The 20,039-nt window shown below is 29.9% G+C and overlaps 3 protein-coding genes across 5 annotated transcripts; 2 read left to right on the top strand and 1 right to left on the bottom strand.

The window, feature by feature from the left end:
• Positions 1-1,024: 1,024 nt before the first annotated feature.
• LOC126771087 (zinc finger protein 585B-like) lies at positions 1,025-6,180 on the bottom strand. 2 transcript variants are annotated; one of them, XM_050490792.1, is made up of 11 exons: positions 6,126-6,180; positions 5,791-5,913; positions 5,579-5,710; positions 5,294-5,477; positions 4,772-4,825; positions 4,454-4,695; positions 4,212-4,330; positions 3,648-3,756; positions 3,165-3,317; positions 2,723-2,918; positions 1,025-2,546 (listed from the first exon to the last, which is right to left on the bottom strand). In XM_050490792.1, the coding sequence occupies exons 2-11, from the start codon at positions 5,890-5,892 to the stop codon at positions 2,398-2,400; spliced, it is 1,440 nt and encodes a 479-aa protein (XP_050346749.1). In that variant the 5' UTR covers positions 5,893-5,913; positions 6,126-6,180; the 3' UTR covers positions 1,025-2,397. The 2 variants fall into 2 exon arrangements, with proteins under 2 accessions (XP_050346749.1, XP_050346747.1); XM_050490790.1 differs by lacking the exon at positions 6,126-6,180 and having other exon boundaries at positions 5,791-5,953.
• Positions 6,181-6,885: 705 nt separating this feature from the next.
• Positions 6,886-14,730, top strand: LOC126771425 (rab3 GTPase-activating protein regulatory subunit). 2 transcript variants are annotated; one of them, XM_050491293.1, is made up of 9 exons: positions 6,887-7,173; positions 7,257-7,468; positions 7,865-8,114; positions 8,278-8,449; positions 8,654-8,803; positions 9,060-9,309; positions 10,857-13,364; positions 13,477-13,674; positions 14,505-14,730. In XM_050491293.1, exons 1-9 carry the CDS (start codon positions 7,095-7,097, stop codon positions 14,679-14,681), a joined length of 3,996 nt encoding a protein of 1,331 aa, XP_050347250.1. In that variant the 5' UTR covers positions 6,887-7,094; the 3' UTR covers positions 14,682-14,730. The 2 variants fall into 2 exon arrangements, with proteins under 2 accessions (XP_050347252.1, XP_050347250.1); XM_050491295.1 differs by lacking the exon at positions 8,654-8,803 and having other exon boundaries at positions 6,886-7,173.
• A 1,323-nt stretch (positions 14,731-16,053) lies between these two features.
• LOC126771517 (uncharacterized) lies at positions 16,054-20,036 on the top strand. Its single transcript, XM_050491421.1, has 3 exons — positions 16,054-16,137; positions 16,252-16,511; positions 16,696-20,036. The coding sequence occupies exons 2-3, from the start codon at positions 16,292-16,294 to the stop codon at positions 18,027-18,029; spliced, it is 1,554 nt and encodes a 517-aa protein (XP_050347378.1). The 5' UTR covers positions 16,054-16,137; positions 16,252-16,291; the 3' UTR covers positions 18,030-20,036.
• The last annotated feature ends 3 nt before the right edge of the window (positions 20,037-20,039 follow it).

Raw genomic sequence — 20,039 nt, forward strand, 5'->3', positions numbered from 1 at the left:
TTACTTTTATCCTAATTTGCAAGTTATTATACATTTAAGGTTTCCTTAAATATAAGTAAATAATTGATATTTAGGAAACATTTTAGAGCTGTAAAAATACACAAATAAAGTACATTATGAAAGCTGGCTTACTATGTTCTGTCTAATACTTGGGACGTATAAGTTCTAACTATGTTAAAAATTTGGACAATAATAAATATATTTGTTATTTCTAACAAATATAATATTATTTTCTATCTATAATTTCGTTTATTTTTGTCTTATAAACGTGCAATTTTTTTTTTATATTCACAAATATTGAAATTCTTTACCCAATTACAAACTCGCGTATACGGCTTACGTTTTATACAGCATTTATCTTAAGCGATTATTTATCTTAAATATTTTAAATAAGATAATAAGTAGTTTTTTTTTTATATCTGTACCTACGATTTAATATAAAACTAAACTTGCCTAATTTTTTACTAGAATTTGACACTGCCAATGTTAACAATTGTTTTTATTAAAAAAAAATCGGTTTCTAGATAATAACAATAAGATTTTTATCAAATGCCATTAATTATTTATTATTTTCTTAGAATACAACCACGATCACAGGCATAGACATTCAATTTTGACTGTATATGTAACTAAAGATTTTGATACAATTTTTTTTATATTTCAAAATATCTTGTCGTTAGAGAAAAAGTGTTAACTAATTTATTGCTTCTCTGAATGTCCAATGTTTGACACTAATTGTAGTTCTAAGTATCTATGTCTATGATTTAATTACATTATAAGCGGTCGAAGACACGTGTTCTAATTGGTAATCGCGTTTTTTCGACCCTTAACTAATTAAATCGATAAGATTTGTTACCTCATTTCCGAGTGTCAAGTCTCTTTTAACTTTATTATTTTCTAGGATCCTATAGTACATTATTTGTTGTACTTGCCAAAGACTTTTTTGTATGTGATATGTTTATTTACTTTTTTACTTGAATGTATTTCTAAACTGTATTTCTAAATTAAACAATTTAGGTATATTAAAAAGCGTTTTATTTAATAAAATATTTTTTTTTTAATATTTGCAACATTATAGAATCTATAGAAATATTACTACAAAGAATTGAACAAGTACAATACATTGTCCATTAGGTTATTCGCTTTTTGACGGCTCATACAAAATTGACATCGTAACTTTGTCTAGCGACTATTCACTTTCTCATAAATCAGTGAATTATGATTTCGAATTTATTCTTAAATAAAGTAAAATGTTTTGTCCAAAAAACTGTGTATAATAAATCTTAATAGAAATTAAAACACATAACCTCTTTATTATATCCCAATCTCTTAATTATTTGTTTGTTACAACAAACATTTTATCTAAATGTCACTACAAAATAGTGAAGTCAGCAAATCCTTTGCTGTATTCTAATATAAACTGGTTTATATTTAACGACAATAAATCACACCATGGTTTATTCAACTGCAAAAATCTATAATTGATCTTACATATATAGATAGAAATACCATTAATCTCATCGATAATCGTTACTGCAATCACTAGACGTTTCTGTTGAAAAGCGAAGAACTTGATAGACAAAGTACAGTTAAAGGATAATAATCCTTATTTATACTCAATGACCGATACTTAAGATAACTCAGCTTGGAGACGTTTTTGCGGTCGTAGTAGAGTAATACACACAGTGAATAAAACAGAATTAAAACAGCTTGCGCTGGCTACCACGTGCCTTGAACTCTTGCATAAGTAGCGTCAGAAGTAATATCCATATCCAGGACATTTTTCACACACGGCCATCTGATCCCAAATTAAGCTTGTACAAGGCTTGTGCTACGGAAACCAGACAACTGATATACTACATATACTACTTTTCTTTTGTAAATACATACTTATATAGATAATTACACCCAGACTCAGGACAAACAGACATGTTCATGCACACAAATGTATGTCCTGGGTGGGAATCGAACCCACAACCTTCGGCGTGAAAGGCAAGTGTTCTACCAACCACGCCAACCGGCTCGTCAAAAGTGCAATTTTGTTTATTATGTTACTAATTAGTTCATAATAAAGTATATGAGGAAGTGAAAATTTACGTCGCAAAAAAATGTCACAATGATTATGAACATAGCTGTAGATAAATGAAGAAATGTTTGTCTAAATGCTCTTAATGAGGAAAAGTAATTTCATGATAGAGGCGAGGTCTTATATACAATATTAGAACGATTATCGGATGAAAGCGACGGGGGCTTTAATATGTACCGATAAAAATATAAAAATAATTTGTTTATTTATCTGCTGACGGTGCACTACTACAAACGCAAAAACGTCTCCAAACTGATTTCGTTGTAACTTTATTATCAGTACAGAAAAAATAGTGAATCATTTCTTTTACTTCAATTGGTCAGCTCATTATTCGGTTTTTCTAAATCGTATTGATTTTTTTTCTTTATTACATATTCGCCGTGAACACGCATGTGTACTTTGAGATTGTTATTTCCTGTGAAAGCCTTTTGACATATTCTACAAACGTATGGTTTTATACCTGTAATTGAAATATAAATTATATTCAAATCTTGCTTTTGAAGTTTTACGGTTTTACTTATAAACATTATTTAGTTAAATAATGCTAAGTCTTCTTCTTTCGAATGTCAAATCCATATTGACAAAAATCGAGAAATCAGATTGAAGCGAGTCTCGGTTAGTGTGTGCGTGTGGTACCCGTGTGCGTGCGGCGGTGCTTGATGAGCACGGAGGTGGTGTAGAAAGTCTTGGGACAGTACTCGCAGCGCTTGGAGCGCACCCCGTCGTGCCGGTCGCAGTGCGCGCGCAGGGCGTCGCGCGTCTTGTACACGGCAGGGCAGCGCTCGCAGCGGTACCGGCCCGCTGCCTCATGGCACGACATGTGTCTGGTGAGCTACACGCGGGAACACTGCTCGTTACATTTTGAAGTTAAGCAATGATCTAGTGATACTTTTAAATCAAATCGCGATCGCGCTACATAGGTTGGTGAATATATATGTGCGAGAATTACATTCAACAGTCAAAATAATCACTTTCAATGTTTTCTTTAACAACTTTACTAAATCCAAAATTGCAAAACTGTTATTTCAATCAAAATTTATAAAAAATCAATATAATTGAATCAAATTTTATAATTTACCTGCTTGGTCCCTTGAAATGTTTTACCGCATTTAGAGCACACTGACAACTTCTGCACACATTTATGGTTGTCATGGATGAGCTGGTTACCGAAAACTCGATTACATTTATTACAACAAACTCTTTTAGGCGTGTGTTTCCGTAATTTGTGACTCTGAAAGTAAATGTTTTTAATTTTTGTAAAGAACAATTAATACATTCATATTAATAACTCATATTGTCTTCATCTCTCCTAGAATAGAAATCTTCTATAGCTCATATTCTCTCTCTGGTCTGGTTCTTCTAAATAGTAAGCTCTGTACTTAAAATGTTGCCACAATAAAGTGTTCTGCCGAATATCGATACGGAAGCTGGCTTTCACATAGCTGAACTCTAATTAAGTAAATTCTGCATTATAACAAGTAAAGCAATTTTTATTGTTAGATATCATATAATATATTTAATTAAATTTAGACATTTACTTATCACGGTATAACTCACTTACTTTTAGATTTCCAATAAATTTGCATGAAAATTCACACAAATCACATGCAAATGGTTTATTTTCCAAATGTATCACTATGTGTATTCTTATCTGCTGTTTACTTGTGAATCTGTAAAGATAATTTTATGAAATAATTAATCTAATATACCATAACAGTACAGTAACAGCCTGTTAATGTCCCACTGCTGGGCTAAGGTCTCCTCTCCCTTTTGAGGTGAAGGTTTGGAGCTTATTCCACCGCGCTGCTCCAATGCGTTGTGGTAGAATACACATGTGGCATAATTTCAATGAAATTAGACACATGTAGCTTTCCTCACGATGTTTTCTTTCAACGTCAGGCACGAGATGAATTATAATCACAAATTAAGCGCATGAAAATTCAGTGGTGCTTGCCCTGGTTTGAACCCACGATCGTGGGTAAAGATTCATGCGTTCTAACCACTAGGCCATCTCGGCTTAATCTAATACAAGTTATCTCAAATATTTTGTAATATCTCTAAAATAATTAATAAAATACATTTGGTATGTTAAATGGTAAAAAGCTTAAAAAGCATCATTACTTACTCTTTCGAACAGTAGTCACATATAAATTTCTTATTTGAATGACAACCCCAGATGTGTTTTCGTAATTGCCTTGGAGTTTTGTAAATTTTGTAACAATACACACATCTTAACTGAGTTTTCTATAAAATAAACTTAACAGTTATGTTATAATTAAAATGTACAAAATGACATTATAACATAACTTTTAACATCAATTTTATTTATTGTCAAAGGCAAATCAAGAGTTTTCATCAAAGGTATACCTCATTGGGCGAGTGCACATTTTTGTAATGGTGTTCCAAATAGATAGATGATTGAAACCGTTTGGAGCAAAGGTGACATGTTTTGTCTTTCCATGGAACATGATCCAGCCTATGGGAGAGCAGTTGCTGCCAATCACTAAATTTTTCAGAACACAGTAAACATATTTTATCATATTTACTTCTATGTATATCTAAGTGATTCAATAAGATACTTTTATCAGTAAATATTTTAGCACATAAACCTGTAAAATCAATTATTTCTCTGAATTTTTTTGATTAAAACATTTGAAAGAAATTATTTATTGTACTTTTTATTACCACATGGAAAGCCAGGTGCTACAATTACTTCTTTTTTCTGCTTATTAACACTAGCTGAAAAAAAAATACAGATCAATTTTTTTCAGGACTGTTCTCACTGAGTTTTGGTGTAATTATTACAATTACTAAATTTGCATGTAACTTCTAAAACACCACAGCTAGTGGTGTTTGATGCTGGATGGTTGCATCTGATTATTTTAGTTTTATTTAGTTATTTATAAAGTTTACTAATATGCAGACCTTTTATGTCTCCATCTCTACATGTGGCATGCATTTCAACTTTAACATATACAGAAAATCAAGCATTCAAACACCCCAGCAAAAAAATAAAAATTAGATAAGCTATCTACCATTGTACCAATGTCATACTAAGCTGAACCCTCCTCTCTTCGCAAGGAGGAGCTTATTGAATTCAAAACTCAGTATCTAATGTCTAAATTATTATAACTCAGATATATAAAATTGCTTTTTGAATAAATAATCAATGATTATCAATGTAGAGATTTTTGAAATTACATTTACCTTGTATAGTTTCAGTTTTTATGACTGTTTCAAGTAAATCATTTACAAAATGATCTTCTACATCTATAAGATTTTGAAAATGCTCGTCATCAGAGCTTTTATCGTTTTTTACATCTGTTTCTATTTTAATATTCTCATTAGTTATATAATTTATTTCATTGCATTCATCTTTTTGTTCGTTTTTCTGTAATATTTGAAAATAACTTTAACACATCCTATATTATTCTATCCTATATAATATATATCCTATAAAATATTTTTCAAAACTGTAATTAAATATTTTACCATCACAACGTAGTTATCCTGAACTATAGCAGTATGTGCTAGAATGCATTTATTTCTAAAATCCACGAACAAGTTTAACATTTCAAGGCAATATTCACACAATTGCTGTCGCTGCGTATCACAAAGCTGAATCTGTAAACATATAAAATCTTGAAGGAATTTTATTTTATATTTGAGTAACTTCAGTAAGTCGGAAACAGTTAAAAGTTTACCTTTAAATTAGTTAATAAATTAAAGTGCGATACATATTTTTCATTAAAAGGCGTCATTTTTATGTTTTCGCTAGATCTAAGACATATCTTGCATTTCATCATTGTTTTAGAATAATTGTTTCACTAGAAATAAAATTCCATAATATAAACAATAATAAACTAGGCTTGACCAAACGTATCGATATATTATAAAAATTGATGGTTCCTTATAATTATCGATATACGTCCTTATTGTGTCGCAATGTATAAAAAATCGATATTTTTTTAATGCCGCCAGAGTCCAAACCTTAAAATACTATAAAAATATTAAAATAACAGCTAATTGCTTTTTTCACCTAATTTATTTTTAACTGCGCTGGTTTAGTGCGTGCACACTTGGGTATCGCCGCGCGCCCTCTTCAATCAAAGTTAATCTGTAATCGTGATTCATCAATCATTACATTACATTTACAATGTGTAATCATCATTTATTGATTACGGTTTTATTCATTAATCTGAATACATTTTGTCCCAGTCTTATCTTATAACTACTTACTATATTTGTATATAGTAAGTAGTTATAAGATTGTAAATCGCGAAAACCTAGATATAAAACCCGTGTCGGTATATAAAGATGTAATTTATTTTTACTGTTAATCTATTCTAAGGGAATTATAGGGAGTGCACCTGTAAAGTCTTTATATAGAATTCAGAGGTTACAAACTGCCTGACTCTGTATCTCATGCGTAGATCTGCATTTGAGCTAAAACATTAGCTATCTAGTTCTTTGAGATTGGCTGGTGGATTGATGTAAAACTAAAATTACAATTTTAGATTAATTCTATTGTTTTTTATAACAATACTGTATAGTCTGAAATGTAATATATATCGAAATCATTTTTATTTCATATACATACATAGTATACAAAATGTTATATTTCATATCGTACCGTTACATTTTAGATGGCTGACTAATACTGTCGATAAGATGAAGATATTTATTGATGTCATTGTCAAAAAAAACAATTTAATCATTTAACTCCTCAATGTCAATATAATATTATTCGTCATCACATATACATTGTGATGACGACGTTTTTATGACTAACAACTTAACAAGTGCATGACGCATTTTTGTTAGTCTCAACTTTCATAAAAACTGCTTAGTGCTTAGCACAATTTTACAGTGACAGTCTGACTCTGACACATAGAGCTACAGCTATATCTACTAGTCTAACAAGTAACAGCTGACTTGATTGACTGAACAATCCGAACATTACTTAGATATTTTGTTAGATTATTTAAAATAATAAAATTATTAAAATATGTGTAATGTAGAGCAAGTAGCTGATTGTGGTGATATTTTGACATTAGGTAGAGCACTTTTTATTCCAGAAAAAGAAGGCAAGTGTTTGTTATTGTTATTTTGTTAAATCTGAATGATATTTAGGTGTTTTACTTTAATTTTATATCTTATTTACCTTTAGATGAAACTTGGCTGTCCAAATGTTCAGTATCATTGTCATCTTGTGGAAATTTGTTAGCTGTAGGGTATAAGAAACGTCTATGTTTCCTAACTGCTCAATGGATAAGTTCTATTGAAAGTAACACTTACTTAGTATCATGGAGTGGTACTCTTCCGACTGAAGTAACATCAATTCTAGCTTTGTCTATTTGCCCTACACAACAATCATCTCAGGTAACTATTTATATGAATATAAATATTTATATTATTCCTCAACCCCTAATATATATATATATATATATATATAATATATATATATATATATATATATATATATATATATATATATATATATATATATATATATATTCTACATAGAGTAGAAGTATGTTGCTAATAATATATTAATTAAGTAGATTAACTTAATATTTTTGTAAAATTGTTTTCAATCCATTATTTTAGGTTAGAGAAATAGGGCTTAAAAAAATTAATAATACAATTTTGTTAAATAATTGAACTGCATATGAACTGTATATAGGAGGCTGATATCCAACCACATTGCTTTACAGTGTATATAATTTATATAAAGTAAAGATAATATGCTATTACATTAAATGTATTGTTTTGCAGAATGGTCCTGATTGGTTTTGTATTGTTGTTGGGTTTATAAATGGGAGCGTGGGATTTTACACCAATACAGGACATTTATTATTACTTGAAAAGTTAGAAGAGAAGCCTGTTTCTAAATTATCATGCCATACAGGAACTTTTGGAACACTACCTGATGATATACACATAATCTTTCAAAGTGGTGTTTGTGTGCTCTCTGGCTCAAGTTTGTTTCAAACACTTAGAACTGCCAAGGCTCAATTAGCTAAAGGTTAGTAGAAAAAAGAAACAGCAGCATACTTCACTTCAAATTCTAATTGTGAAATAATATTTTGTTTCCAAAGAGTGTTGAATTTTCTTTTATTTAAATAACTTGTAGTGTTAATTTTGTAATAAACAATTGTACTTAATAATAAATAAATAATCGTTTTTAGTTCAAGCTGGTATTTTAGGCGAATATTCTATAGATAGTAAAAGTATCCAAATACGAAAATGGACATTTTCCGAACAAGAACAAATCAATGATGCTGCAGTTGTTGGCCTTGATTTAAAAAATTCTTTTGAACATTTCTTAGCGGCATCAACTTATGGGGGATACGAGACCTGGTATAGAATATGATTATAAGTCCATTTATCTGCAGCTTTCCTCTAAATACTGTATCATCCTATGTGTTCAGCTTTGCCTCACATGATTACGATCTACTTTTTTTATTTCCATCATTCGAGCTATGATTCTTTTGACTTTTTTAAAATTTTCTTTTAAACCAAATTTATTTATATTAATAATACATACATATTGTAAAATTTTAGGTATCGTTCTATTCCTCCTTTAAACACTTTAATTCTTACATCTGGTGTTGTACCATATATTGGATTTCATTATGCTTTGGAGGGTGGAACTACACCCCCACTTCAAGATGTTGCCAGAGCAGTTGCCAATAAAATTAAGTCTGCTTTACCGTGAGTGTTCTTTCCTGCAAACTATGTAGCTAAATAAAGTTTTATGCTTCGTGTTGTTCAAATGGAAAATGTGGAAGGTTCTTCTCATTAAATGCCATACATTAAATAAACTACTATATATTGTTTCAAATGTTTTCATTGTTTTCATGATTATAGGATTTCTTAGTTTTGTGCTGTAATTATATGTTGTAAAACACTTACTTTTTAAAATGAACTCCAATTTATGCTTTTATATCAAAAAAATTAATAATTTAAGGGGTTGGCTTGGTGGATCGACCGAAAGTGCACCATCAAATACTGAACCTGTTATAAGAGCAGAGCAGTTGTCTATGCGGAATGGGGTATTTGACTCTCAGAGACACGGCACTTCAGTTGTGATATCCCCAGATCGTCGCCTTGCAGCTTTCACAGATAATTTAGGAAGAGTGGCTATTTTGGATGTCACTAAAGGCTATATCGTAAGAATGTTCAAAGGCTGCAGAGATGCTCAGTGCGCTTTCATCCAAGTATGTATCTCGTTATTATTCTGTTACTTTGATTATTATATAACTTTCAAAATATTGCTTACTACTTAAGTCCGAATAGTTGTCTTAAATCAACATTATGCCCGAATCTATAGTATGTGTGGTGGTCTCTATCTTCTTATATGTTTTTTAATTATCTAAAGGATAATTTTATATATGTCTTAAATATTTTTAACGTTTTCTTTTATCTTGTATATTCAATTAGCTACACGTGCCATGCTTTGCACGAGTAGAATCTACATAGAACATTTATATTGTAATATATATAACTCTATCCGTTTAAGTGGCGCAAGCCAATAAAGCTCTCAGTAGGCAAGCACATCTTCAACAATCATCGTCATACTTCAGCCAATTTAAACAAAACTAGACTTTTTTATAACAGGTAGTAATTACGATAATGATTGAAGATTCGATAATTGATTAATTTCTCAGTTTTCCTCTTGCTTTGTAACCATCCACATTTGTACCTAACATTTATTACATATCCGGTATGTCCGGATGGTACGGATAACGATTAATTTCTTTTTAAATTTAAAATTTGAACTATTTTAGTCATCGCTCTGTATTAAGTGTCCGAGAAACTTGGAGCTGACATCATGGAGTGTAATTTGATTTGAGAAAAAATGCCCTGAAATCACAAATTGTTTGTTCAGTTTTGGTTTTATTGATTTTCAAACTGCCATTTTCCTGTTTGGATAGCTCGACTTCAACGATAAAACTGACATCGGCTAAAAGCATGCACTCGAGTGTCTTTTCTTGAATATCCGATGTTACAGTATCCATTACCGACAATAATATATAAGAATAGAAGAAAGGCGGCTCTTGGTGCAGATCTACCGCAACATTAAATACCGTTGTAATAGTAAATATTTAACCAAATGCTGACCAAACGTATGTACTGGATCGGCTGTACGTAGCTCGAATTATCTTGACAATATACTCCTGATAATTTATCTTCTATCTCCAACTTCACGATAGCAAGGATCAAACGCCTTTTCCAGATCAAGAAACATCATGTACGTGCACTCCTTATATGTGACACAGTTAACAAAGTTCCCAAAAATTATCCCTCCCGAACGTAAACCAAATTCGTTTTCTGTTATATAACTTTCTTCTCTTATCTAATCAGTACTATTTCATATAATATACTTTTATTCCATGACACAAACTTTATTCGTTTGCAATGTTATACATCAGTTTTGTTTTTAAAATAGGTTTACATTCATTCCATACAATTTATTTTTTTATGTTTTAATTGCCAAAGTTCAACACATTATCATTATTTGAATGCTATATAATTTTTCACATAATACCACTTGATTACCACCAAGCTTAGAGTCATCAATGAGGTATACCTTTCGACTCTACAAGAATGCCGCTCTTAACTGTACACTTTGAGTTTTGAACCGCGTATTTTATTTTAATAGCATCAAACACAGCATTACTTCATTAACTTAAATACTATAAGGAATGATAATAAACTTAAGCAGTTTATCTATATTTTAACAATCACTGTCTTTAATTTTTAGATTTTTGATGCTGAAAATAAGAAACCTCAACTTTCTATGGTTAAAGAAATGCGTAGAGCTATGTTTCTTATCATTTATAATCCAAAAAAGGGTTTAATTGATATAAGATTGATGCAAAGAGGAACTAGAGTAGCAGTTTTCACAGCAACGAAAAATGGGAAACTTTTATATAATACTTGTGGATTAATAGGAGCAGAAAAAAGTTATACTCACAAAAAACTAAACTTGCCTGAGTTCCAATGTGTACTTATTGACCCCGATGGAAAATTAAAGAAATTTAACATTCCATTTTACTATTCGCTGGGAGGTGAACATTTAGAAAGGTCTAAAGATCTCCATGTATTAAGAGGCATTCGTGACATCATAAAAAAGACAACAAAATTATCAGAAGAAGCAAAAGTAGAAATTATAGAAAGTGTTGAGAAATTAAATACACTGGAGATAAAAAAACATTGCTTGGAAATGTTAATGAAATCCTGCGAATCAGATATATTGATTGCTTGTCTAGAACGCTTTTGGAACAACTTTTCTTGTGAAGACGTACTGAACAAACACGATGAAAAAATTAAAAACTATTTTGGCAATTTAGCACTGGTGACACTTTTTCATAGACGTATATGCAATGAAGATGTTGATGATATGCAAGATTTAGTTGTTAAAGTACGCGAGGAGTTTGGAGTTTCAGATAAAATTGATAATGTTACTAACAATCAAGAAGATAATCTCGAATTTAATCTTTTGGAAGATGACAACTGTATATTAGAAAGATTATTCATTTTGGCTCAAGAAAGAGACTTTAAAGAACATCAGGCTAAAGTTACTTTCGCAGATAATCGTATCAGTACGTACAAAGACTTTGTTTCTTGTTTCGAATTAGATCAGAGAAATAAATATATCTCATTGAAACAAGATATACCGACTGAGAAATTCAATAATTTATCTTGCGATATTTTTAAATCAATCGTTAATTTAAAAGATTATTCTAGACTGAGTAATTTTGTCAAGAGTAGCAGAGTCGATCCGAAAGAAATTGTAAAGCTCGTCATTACACACTTGATGAACATGTCACTTGAACAGATAAATGTAGATTTAATTGAAAATATTATAGCAGTTCTTTATTATCTGTGCAGTGCCACAGAGGAAGCAACTGATATAATATACAATGAAATATCTCCATGGTGGGAGAATATTCGCATAATGTTGGTGGAACAGCCTTGTCCTTTGAGAAGCATGATAGTTGCAATGGCATGTAAGGCTGTTGTAAAAATTTTTGAAACTAAACCTTCAGAAAAAGATGATGCATGGGAATCCGTGACCAAGGAGAATGCTAAATGGGGTATATTAATTGGCAAATTAGAAGATATATCTATTTTAAGCATTGTTTTATTGTTTAAAGCAGAATTTAAGGGTGAATCGATACCGAAATTGCCTTTCGAAGACATAAATATTAACTTGAAATACATTTATTCTAGAGGAAAAGGTTCAATAACTGAGTTGATTGCTAAGTGGCTTTGTAGTATGGGTGTGCCGCCGTCTTCAATAGCGACTAATGAGCTAATGGAAAAATATGATCCAGTATTAAATTCGGATCCAAGTTCTTTAGAGGAAGATGATAGAGCAGATATTCTGTATATGGAAAATCAACGCCACTTTATTGATGATAATCCACAAATATTTAAATGGCTGTCACTCCTTCGGCGACAATTTCCTCTTAGCACGACAACTGACTACATAATTGCTAATATGTCGTGGGAATATGCCATGGACTGGCAGAAATGTATGAAAAAAACTGATAATTTAGAAGTGGTTATACATTGCTTGCAAATTATAACAAACGTACGTTTAAGGTTGGGCATGTATTCAATTATTTGGTCAACATACATAAAACACGTTTTTGAAACATGTTGTCGTCTAGTCAATAAAGTAGGGAAATTACCTAAAGATCATTTATGTTTACAAGATGTCGGATTTAAAAGTGAAAGTTTATTAAGTTTCTTAAAAAGTTGTTCTCATTATTTAGACGAGTTCTATTCTTGTTCTACAATGTTTTCTGATGCAGAAAAACAATCTGTACAATTTGAAAAGATATGGGACGAAAGCGTTCCATCTTTAGTTGAAGTAGCACAAGATACTAAAAATGAGAATAGTGAAATACTAAAATTGAACTATCAAATAGCTTGTACACTTTATTATCAATGCCACTTTAAATTAAAGTTTTCAAAGCCTTTGGACATTCTTTACGATATCGATTATCAATATGTTTTGGAAGCCCTAACTGGAAACGTTATACAGCGCGATGTTACCGCGAAATGTTCAGAAAAACTCACGAGTCCTAGAATGAAATTTTTAACGAAACTAATTCGAAATGCTATCGAAACTATATCTTGTGAGGAAAACAATGAAAAGTCGTTATCATATCATGATGAAGAATGTGTACTTTGGATTCAAAAAATATGCTCTCTTGCTGAGCTATGGGACATCGACAATAATTTTGTATTTCGGCAGGAAGTAAGTTTATTCGTTTATATTTGATGTTAACACTTAAATACATGTTTTATACTTATTTTTTAGTTAATTTTAATACAGACGCAGAAAAAAAATTAAAACATTTTTATTACAGGTAATTGGCTTATACCATATGGGCTATGACGAAATAGCAGAGTCTGTACTGAGCATGATTAAAGAACCAGAGTTGCTGTTAGTACCAATAATAGCAATCACAATACAGCGTCTCAAACGAAATTTGGAAAATTCTAAAAATCAGGCAGAATGGATTGTATCAATGCCACCCCAACTTTACAAACGACTACAGAATACGGTTTGGATAAATTAATAAATAAAATTAATTTTATTCTTAATTAGAACATTGTATATATACTTTATGCCAACAGCAGAGAGAGTAAAGATATACATGTTACATGCGATTTACTAAAAGTTCTGCTGTATTATGATGAGAAGGCTGAACTGTTTTACAAACAGTTCTTTATCTATATATCTTTATTTATTATACAACACTATTCCACTAATTTTATTAATTTTTATTCCCTAGATAACAACTTCGATGACATAATTATTATTATTTTATGAATCATAATAATGAATACCATAGATTATTTTTATGATCTCGATCAATGATTTCATGAAAATTTAAGGTCAAAAGTTATTTATTTATCTTTACTCTTCCTGCCATTGGTATAGGCTATAAAATATAAATCAAAATTGACATCATAAGAACAGCTAAAAATACGAGGCGTGCCATAGTTTAAAAATAGTATTTACTCAACATTTACAGATAATGTACTGTGAATTAATGATTCTGTGTATTATTTGTGATTCAAGGAATCACAAATAAATTGATAAAAATCGTAAAATTGGCGACAAGGCTCTGTTGGATGATCTAACTAGATAAGATTAATATTTTAGAAGTGTTTTGTGTATGTGTATTATGTAGCAGTTATAAATAAAAAGATTGAATATTTATATTATTTTTCAATGATTAGAGATTTTATTGTGAATTTTATAACGGTTTATTTTTTCTTTATACATAAAAAAATGTAGGTGGTCTTCTGAAAAAATAAACTTAATTAAGCCTTAAATATATACTAGTAACTTTTTCAAGTCATTATAAATGTATTATTTGTATTACAGGTTTTAGATACATCAATACCGGCTAGCCCGTCATTACCAACAACAGTACTCGTTTTACAAAAAATATTATCTGAAATCGAGAAAAAGTCTTCAGAAACGGAAGATCTGCAGCAAAACGTTAAACTGTCTCGACTTATAATTGAAAGCTGTGAACTATTAATAAGACGTAAATTATAATAAAGTTATATTTATAAAATGGTTAATTATAACATATAATAAGGATGTTCTTGTGTTTATTATCATTTTATATCAGAAAATATTAAAAACTTTGGATTAAAATATAAAGTATAAAGCCATTAGGCATCAAAGTTATACTGTGTATACATCACTTAATATTTGACATGTGATTATATGCATGTTTTCCAAATAATATACAATGATAAGTTTAGATATTTTTTTCTTTTTTATGTATTAACCTCAACATTAACTTAATATTTAATTTCATTCATTTGTTATATTTGTTTTATTAAAATAAATGATTATTAAATATATAGATTTCAATTGTTTATTAATTTTTTTAATTATACGCAGTAAAAAAAGTAATAACGAGGGGCATATAACAGTATGGCCATCGTTATTACTACATTACCTATATGGATATTAGTAATAAGTTAAAAAACATTGATGTTTTTTAATCTTGCCTAACTGTTTCTAAGCCTTTCTGTAATGTGATTCAATTTAAATATCAATATAATTATGTTTATCTTTTTTTATTTAGTTTAGATACAGTGAGTTGAACGAGTAAAACGAGCGTTATCGGAGATTCGAATCGAATAGAATTTGTCAAATCTATATATATATATATATATATATATATATATATATATATATATATATCTATCTAAACATATCCATGTACTTAGTTACCGAATTAAGATGTTTCCTGAGATAGTCCTGTTCGGTGCGGATTGGACTATTAAATTTGATGTTTGTTAATTTTATTATATATTTAATAGAACGATCGAAAACGGCAATCATGTGTGAGGGAAGATACTATACACAAAAATAAGTCTTGATAGAAATTAAAAAATATTTATTTTGTATTAATTTCTTTTCTACCTACATTTTTTTTACATACGGGCTACAACGTCACATCTGCACTTTATAATCTATGTTTGGATGTGTCACTCAAACAAAATTATTTCTTTTTATTTTTTCTATACCTACACAAATATTTTTTTTGTATTCAAATGTGGTATAAGATGCCTTGTTTATTTATTTTATTTATTTAAGCGTCAAAATTAGTGCACTTTTATTATTATTAAGGTGATGACCGACTCAAAAAAGTTCCAATTGGGTCGTTTTTGAGTTTCATATTGCGTGCGCTAGTAACAAATTTGCTTCGTTTTACATATATAATATCATTGATTAGTAGTGGATTTAATGTGTACCTAATATTTATAATTCACCTCGAGCAAAAATTATACATTCTTATATGTACTCCCTGGCTAAGTGCGAGTTTGTATTTTAAACCTCTACGTGCTTAAGTTGTCAAAATCAAACTTCAATTGACAGTTCGACAAAGAGATCGATTTAATTTCCTCCCTACCTAGTATTGTTGACTTTTGTTTACATTTATAAATCATTATTTAAAAATATGAATTAAAATAAAAATAATGCACAAGTTTCTTCGGTAATATTTTACAGCATCTAATAACTATAACTCATATATAAAATTAATTAATTCTGAAAATCTTTCGAAATTTCGCAGTAATATCATAATCAATTCATGATTTTTATATTTCAGATATCTTCCACTGTAAATATATAATCTTCTTTCATTAAAAATGGGATGTTTTCAAAGCAAAAAAGAAGCTACCGATTTACATCCAAATGTGTTTCGTGTTGTTAATATTGATGAAAATGGATCCGATTTGTGTTCAGGACAATTAGAAATCACGGAATCAGATATTATTTTATACCGTGAAGGCAGAGAATCTACTGTGTGGCCCCTTCATTCTTTGCGACGATATGGTTTTGAAGGAGAAATATTCAGCTTCGAATCGGGTATTTCTATTTTTTAAATTTATCGTTATAGGAAAGGAAAGTCTTATTAAGTGCTATCACATGTTTCAAGATCTATTATAAAACGAATGCTACATTTTAAGTATAAATACAGTAAAATATTTATTTGATTATGTTCATAAGATGTGTTTGGCTGCCATAAATAGTTTTTTTTTTTTTTTTTCAGGAAGGAGATGTGAAACAGGTGAAGGTATATATGCATTTAGATGTAGAAGAGCATCTCTGTTATTTCAAACACTGCAGCAACAAATACAATTAAGAAATGTTGTTCATGATACTGTCCCTTATCCTGTAACAAGGCTATCACCATCACCACAAGGGCGACAGACTTTGCAAGCTAGTGTTGTCCATCGTTCTTCAGTCGACAATGGTCAACCAGATGCAGCAGCAGCTTTCAATAACAACCTTTCAAATATTGCTGCAAATGCAAGTGGAATTCCACCTATATTAACACAGTCACCTCGCTCACCTTCCAGTGCCGATATATTAGAAGTTATGCCTCTATATCCACACTCACAATCAACTGATAATCATGTGACTAATGTTTATCAAGTCCGGGATTTTAAACGGGAACATAACAATAATAACCAAGCAGAAATAGGAACTGACAATCGACATGTATATACTAATGATTTTAGTAGAGACTTAGCAATACTTAGAAATAATTTAAGACAAGAAACTGTTTTGAATACCATAAGAGATATAGAGGATGAAACAAATTTTCTTGAGAATAGATATGTAAATGAAAATATTCCAAATAACTCGGCAATCAATGTGCTATCCCCTACAATGAGTAATTCAAGTGAACACTATGCTCAATTAAGTATGGAACAACAGGCATTGTCCAGATTATATGTTAACATTCCTCCCAGCGATGCTAACACTTTTGACGTTAATAAAAATGACACAACACCAACAACACCGATTACACCTAAACAAGTTGAATATTGCAACTTGTCTCTTGGAACAAAACCAGAAGTAAATGTAAATACATATGCAAACCTAATGTTGGGTGATATTGCAGACAGTTTTAAAAATGTTAAGTCAACTTTTAGTACATCTGAACACACTCAAAAGTTTTCCGAATCTGATACTTTTACCTCCATGTCACCCATTGAAGAAATGGAAGTCAATTATGCTATTTTAGATATTGATTCTAATAAGGATACTCATATTAAAGGGGCTAGAAATCTTATATCACCAGAAAGCCAATCAAATAGTTCCAAAAATGAAAGTACTGCATTATGTTCCTCACAACCTCATGGCCGGCTCGTTTCTCAGACCAGTATAGAACAATCCACAGCAGGAAATGCATCCAGTACAATTCCTTGTACTAGTATTGGTTATACAACCATTGATTTTGATAAAACTGTTGCATTGACCTCTGTCGCTGCAGGAGCAGAGCTCAATATGGATAGCTGTAGAAAAAATAGACACAATTCATGTGGAATTTTATGCGGAAGCCCCAGCAGTAGTGAAAAAAATAAAGGAATTAACTGAGGTTTAATATTCCCTATGTTTAAAAGGGGAAACCATTAACAGTATGAACTTTCCAAAGTATCACAAAGACTATTTCATGTTTTAAAACCTCATGTTTAGCTATGTAAGATTGTGCAGTGAACTCTTTATATGTAACATGTTTTAAATGTTTTTAGAAAATGCTAAATGACAATTTTTTAAATATTGTAGTGAAACCAAAACTTGAATATCTAAAGCCAAATGTTTATATAGCCAAAGCTTTTTAATTCCAAATATTTCTTAATGTTGTTGCACCGAAGATTATCTGTAGAATCTTCTATTGAGATACTTGATACTTTATGGGTGGCACCTTTACAAATATGTACAATTATTTATTCATTTCTTTAAAAAAGAGGTAGAGACTGAAATATTGTTTAAGAATACTATGTTTTTATTATTTCAGGTTATGTAACTAACAACATCGAAAAAATTATGTAGGGTATTTTATATTCCTTCCAAAATTATTAAAATATTTGAGATCATTTTTAAGATACGTAGAATTGTACATAATTAACATATATTTTGTCACTGCCTGGTGATTGCCTCTTATTGCCTATTTTTTGTATATTCTAGTTTAATGGTTTTGTTTTACTGTTTTTATAAGTAAATAATCTTGATGTGCTATATATAGTAAATTATTATTTCTGGACTGTACTAGAACACTGTCCATTAGACGAATGTTTTTTCAATATGAATAAGCTTGCGTACATGCCAACAACAAACTTGTTCCAGTGCAAGTTGATATAAGTACTAAATGCTAAATAACGCTTTGTAATAGCGCTACTATATAGGATTTAAGACATAGGCTGACAAAGGATGGTGCAAATTTTCTTTAAAGGCTATGATTATATATAATAGTATAAGATGTAATGTACAGTGTACACTATTAATATACAATATGTTAAGTACTATTAGTTTAAGAAGAATAAAAGTGTAATTAAATTAATGTTAATATTATTACATTGATACAATGAGTAGTTTTATAGTTAAATGTTACATTATAGATTAGATATTAGCCTTAAACTACTTCTATTAAATGTATATAATAGGTAGCTTAAAAAATATTAAATGTAAGCACATAATACCATAAAGTCATATTGTCTCATCAAATATCCTGTTTTCGGCCTGAGTATAGGTATTTTATTACCATAAAGTTCCTAAATTTATTCCATTTTAGATGCATACAAAGTAACATATTTTTCGCCAATCAGATGTAAGCTAATGTAATTATAGTTATAAGCTTTGATTTTAAGAATGTATACCAAAACTTTACATGTAAGACTAATTCACATATTGTTCTATTTATTTCATATTTAAATTAAAAAAAAATGTTTATCTTTTAGCGGCAACATAGCTATCTAAATGATACGAGCTATATTTGTAATAATAAAATTTTCTATGTAATACCCTCTTCGTTCGAGGTCAGGAGCTTATTTCGTCATGATGCTTTACAAACCAGGTTTACAAATGTGGCAGAATTACATCTGATGGTTTCGTCACATTTTCTTTGAGATTAAAAATAAAAATTAAGCACATGAAAATTTAGTCGTCCTTGCCTGGCCTTGAACTCGCAATCTTCGGTCACGTGTTCCAACCACTGAACGATCTGGGCCATTATTTGTAAATACAAGCAAATATAGTTTATAATTTTAATATACAAATATAGAATATAATAAATATTAGGTATTAAAAATATATGACAAAATTAAGATCAAATTTTAATATATCAAGATAAATGTTGTACCGACGTAAATAATAAAAGATACCAAAGAATTTTTCTTTAAGTTGATATAAAAAAAATGATGATTTTTTCGATTATTAACTATTACATTATAAGTTTCTATACTATATTATAACCGCTATTAATAGTTATAATAAAATAGTAATGAAAGTACATGAAATGATCGTTAAGCATGACATAAACAATGCGAGGTAAATTATGTAGGTATTTAAAAAAAATGTTATCTATGCCATTAATGTGAAGTTTGTTTT

This window comes from Nymphalis io, chromosome 10 (assembly GCF_905147045.1).
Source record: "Nymphalis io chromosome 10, ilAglIoxx1.1, whole genome shotgun sequence".
NCBI classification, from domain to species: Eukaryota; Metazoa; Arthropoda; class Insecta; order Lepidoptera; family Nymphalidae; genus Nymphalis; species Nymphalis io.

Bases quoted from the DNA above. Each gene is read 5' to 3' on its own strand.
- LOC126771087 (XM_050490792.1), bottom strand. From the start codon at position 5,892: ATGATGAAATGCAAGATATGTCTTAGATCTAGCGAAAACATAAAAATG. The intron at 5,478-5,578 runs GTAAAATATTTA...CAAATATTACAG, and splicing joins AGGATAACTACGTTGTGATG to AAAAACGAACAAAAAGATGA. The intron at 3,318-3,647 runs GTAAGTGAGTTA...ATTTACTTTCAG, and splicing joins AATTTATTGGAAATCTAAAA to AGTCACAAATTACGGAAACA.
- LOC126771425 (XM_050491293.1), top strand. From the start codon at position 7,095: ATGTGTAATGTAGAGCAAGTAGCTGATTGTGGTGATATTTTGACATTA. The intron at 7,174-7,256 runs GCAAGTGTTTGT...ATTTACCTTTAG, and splicing joins TTTTATTCCAGAAAAAGAAG to ATGAAACTTGGCTGTCCAAA. The intron at 7,469-7,864 runs GTAACTATTTAT...ATTGTTTTGCAG, and splicing joins CTACACAACAATCATCTCAG to AATGGTCCTGATTGGTTTTG.
- LOC126771517 (XM_050491421.1), top strand. From the start codon at position 16,292: ATGGGATGTTTTCAAAGCAAAAAAGAAGCTACCGATTTACATCCAAAT. The intron at 16,512-16,695 runs GTATTTCTATTT...TTTTTTTTTCAG, and splicing joins AATATTCAGCTTCGAATCGG to GAAGGAGATGTGAAACAGGT.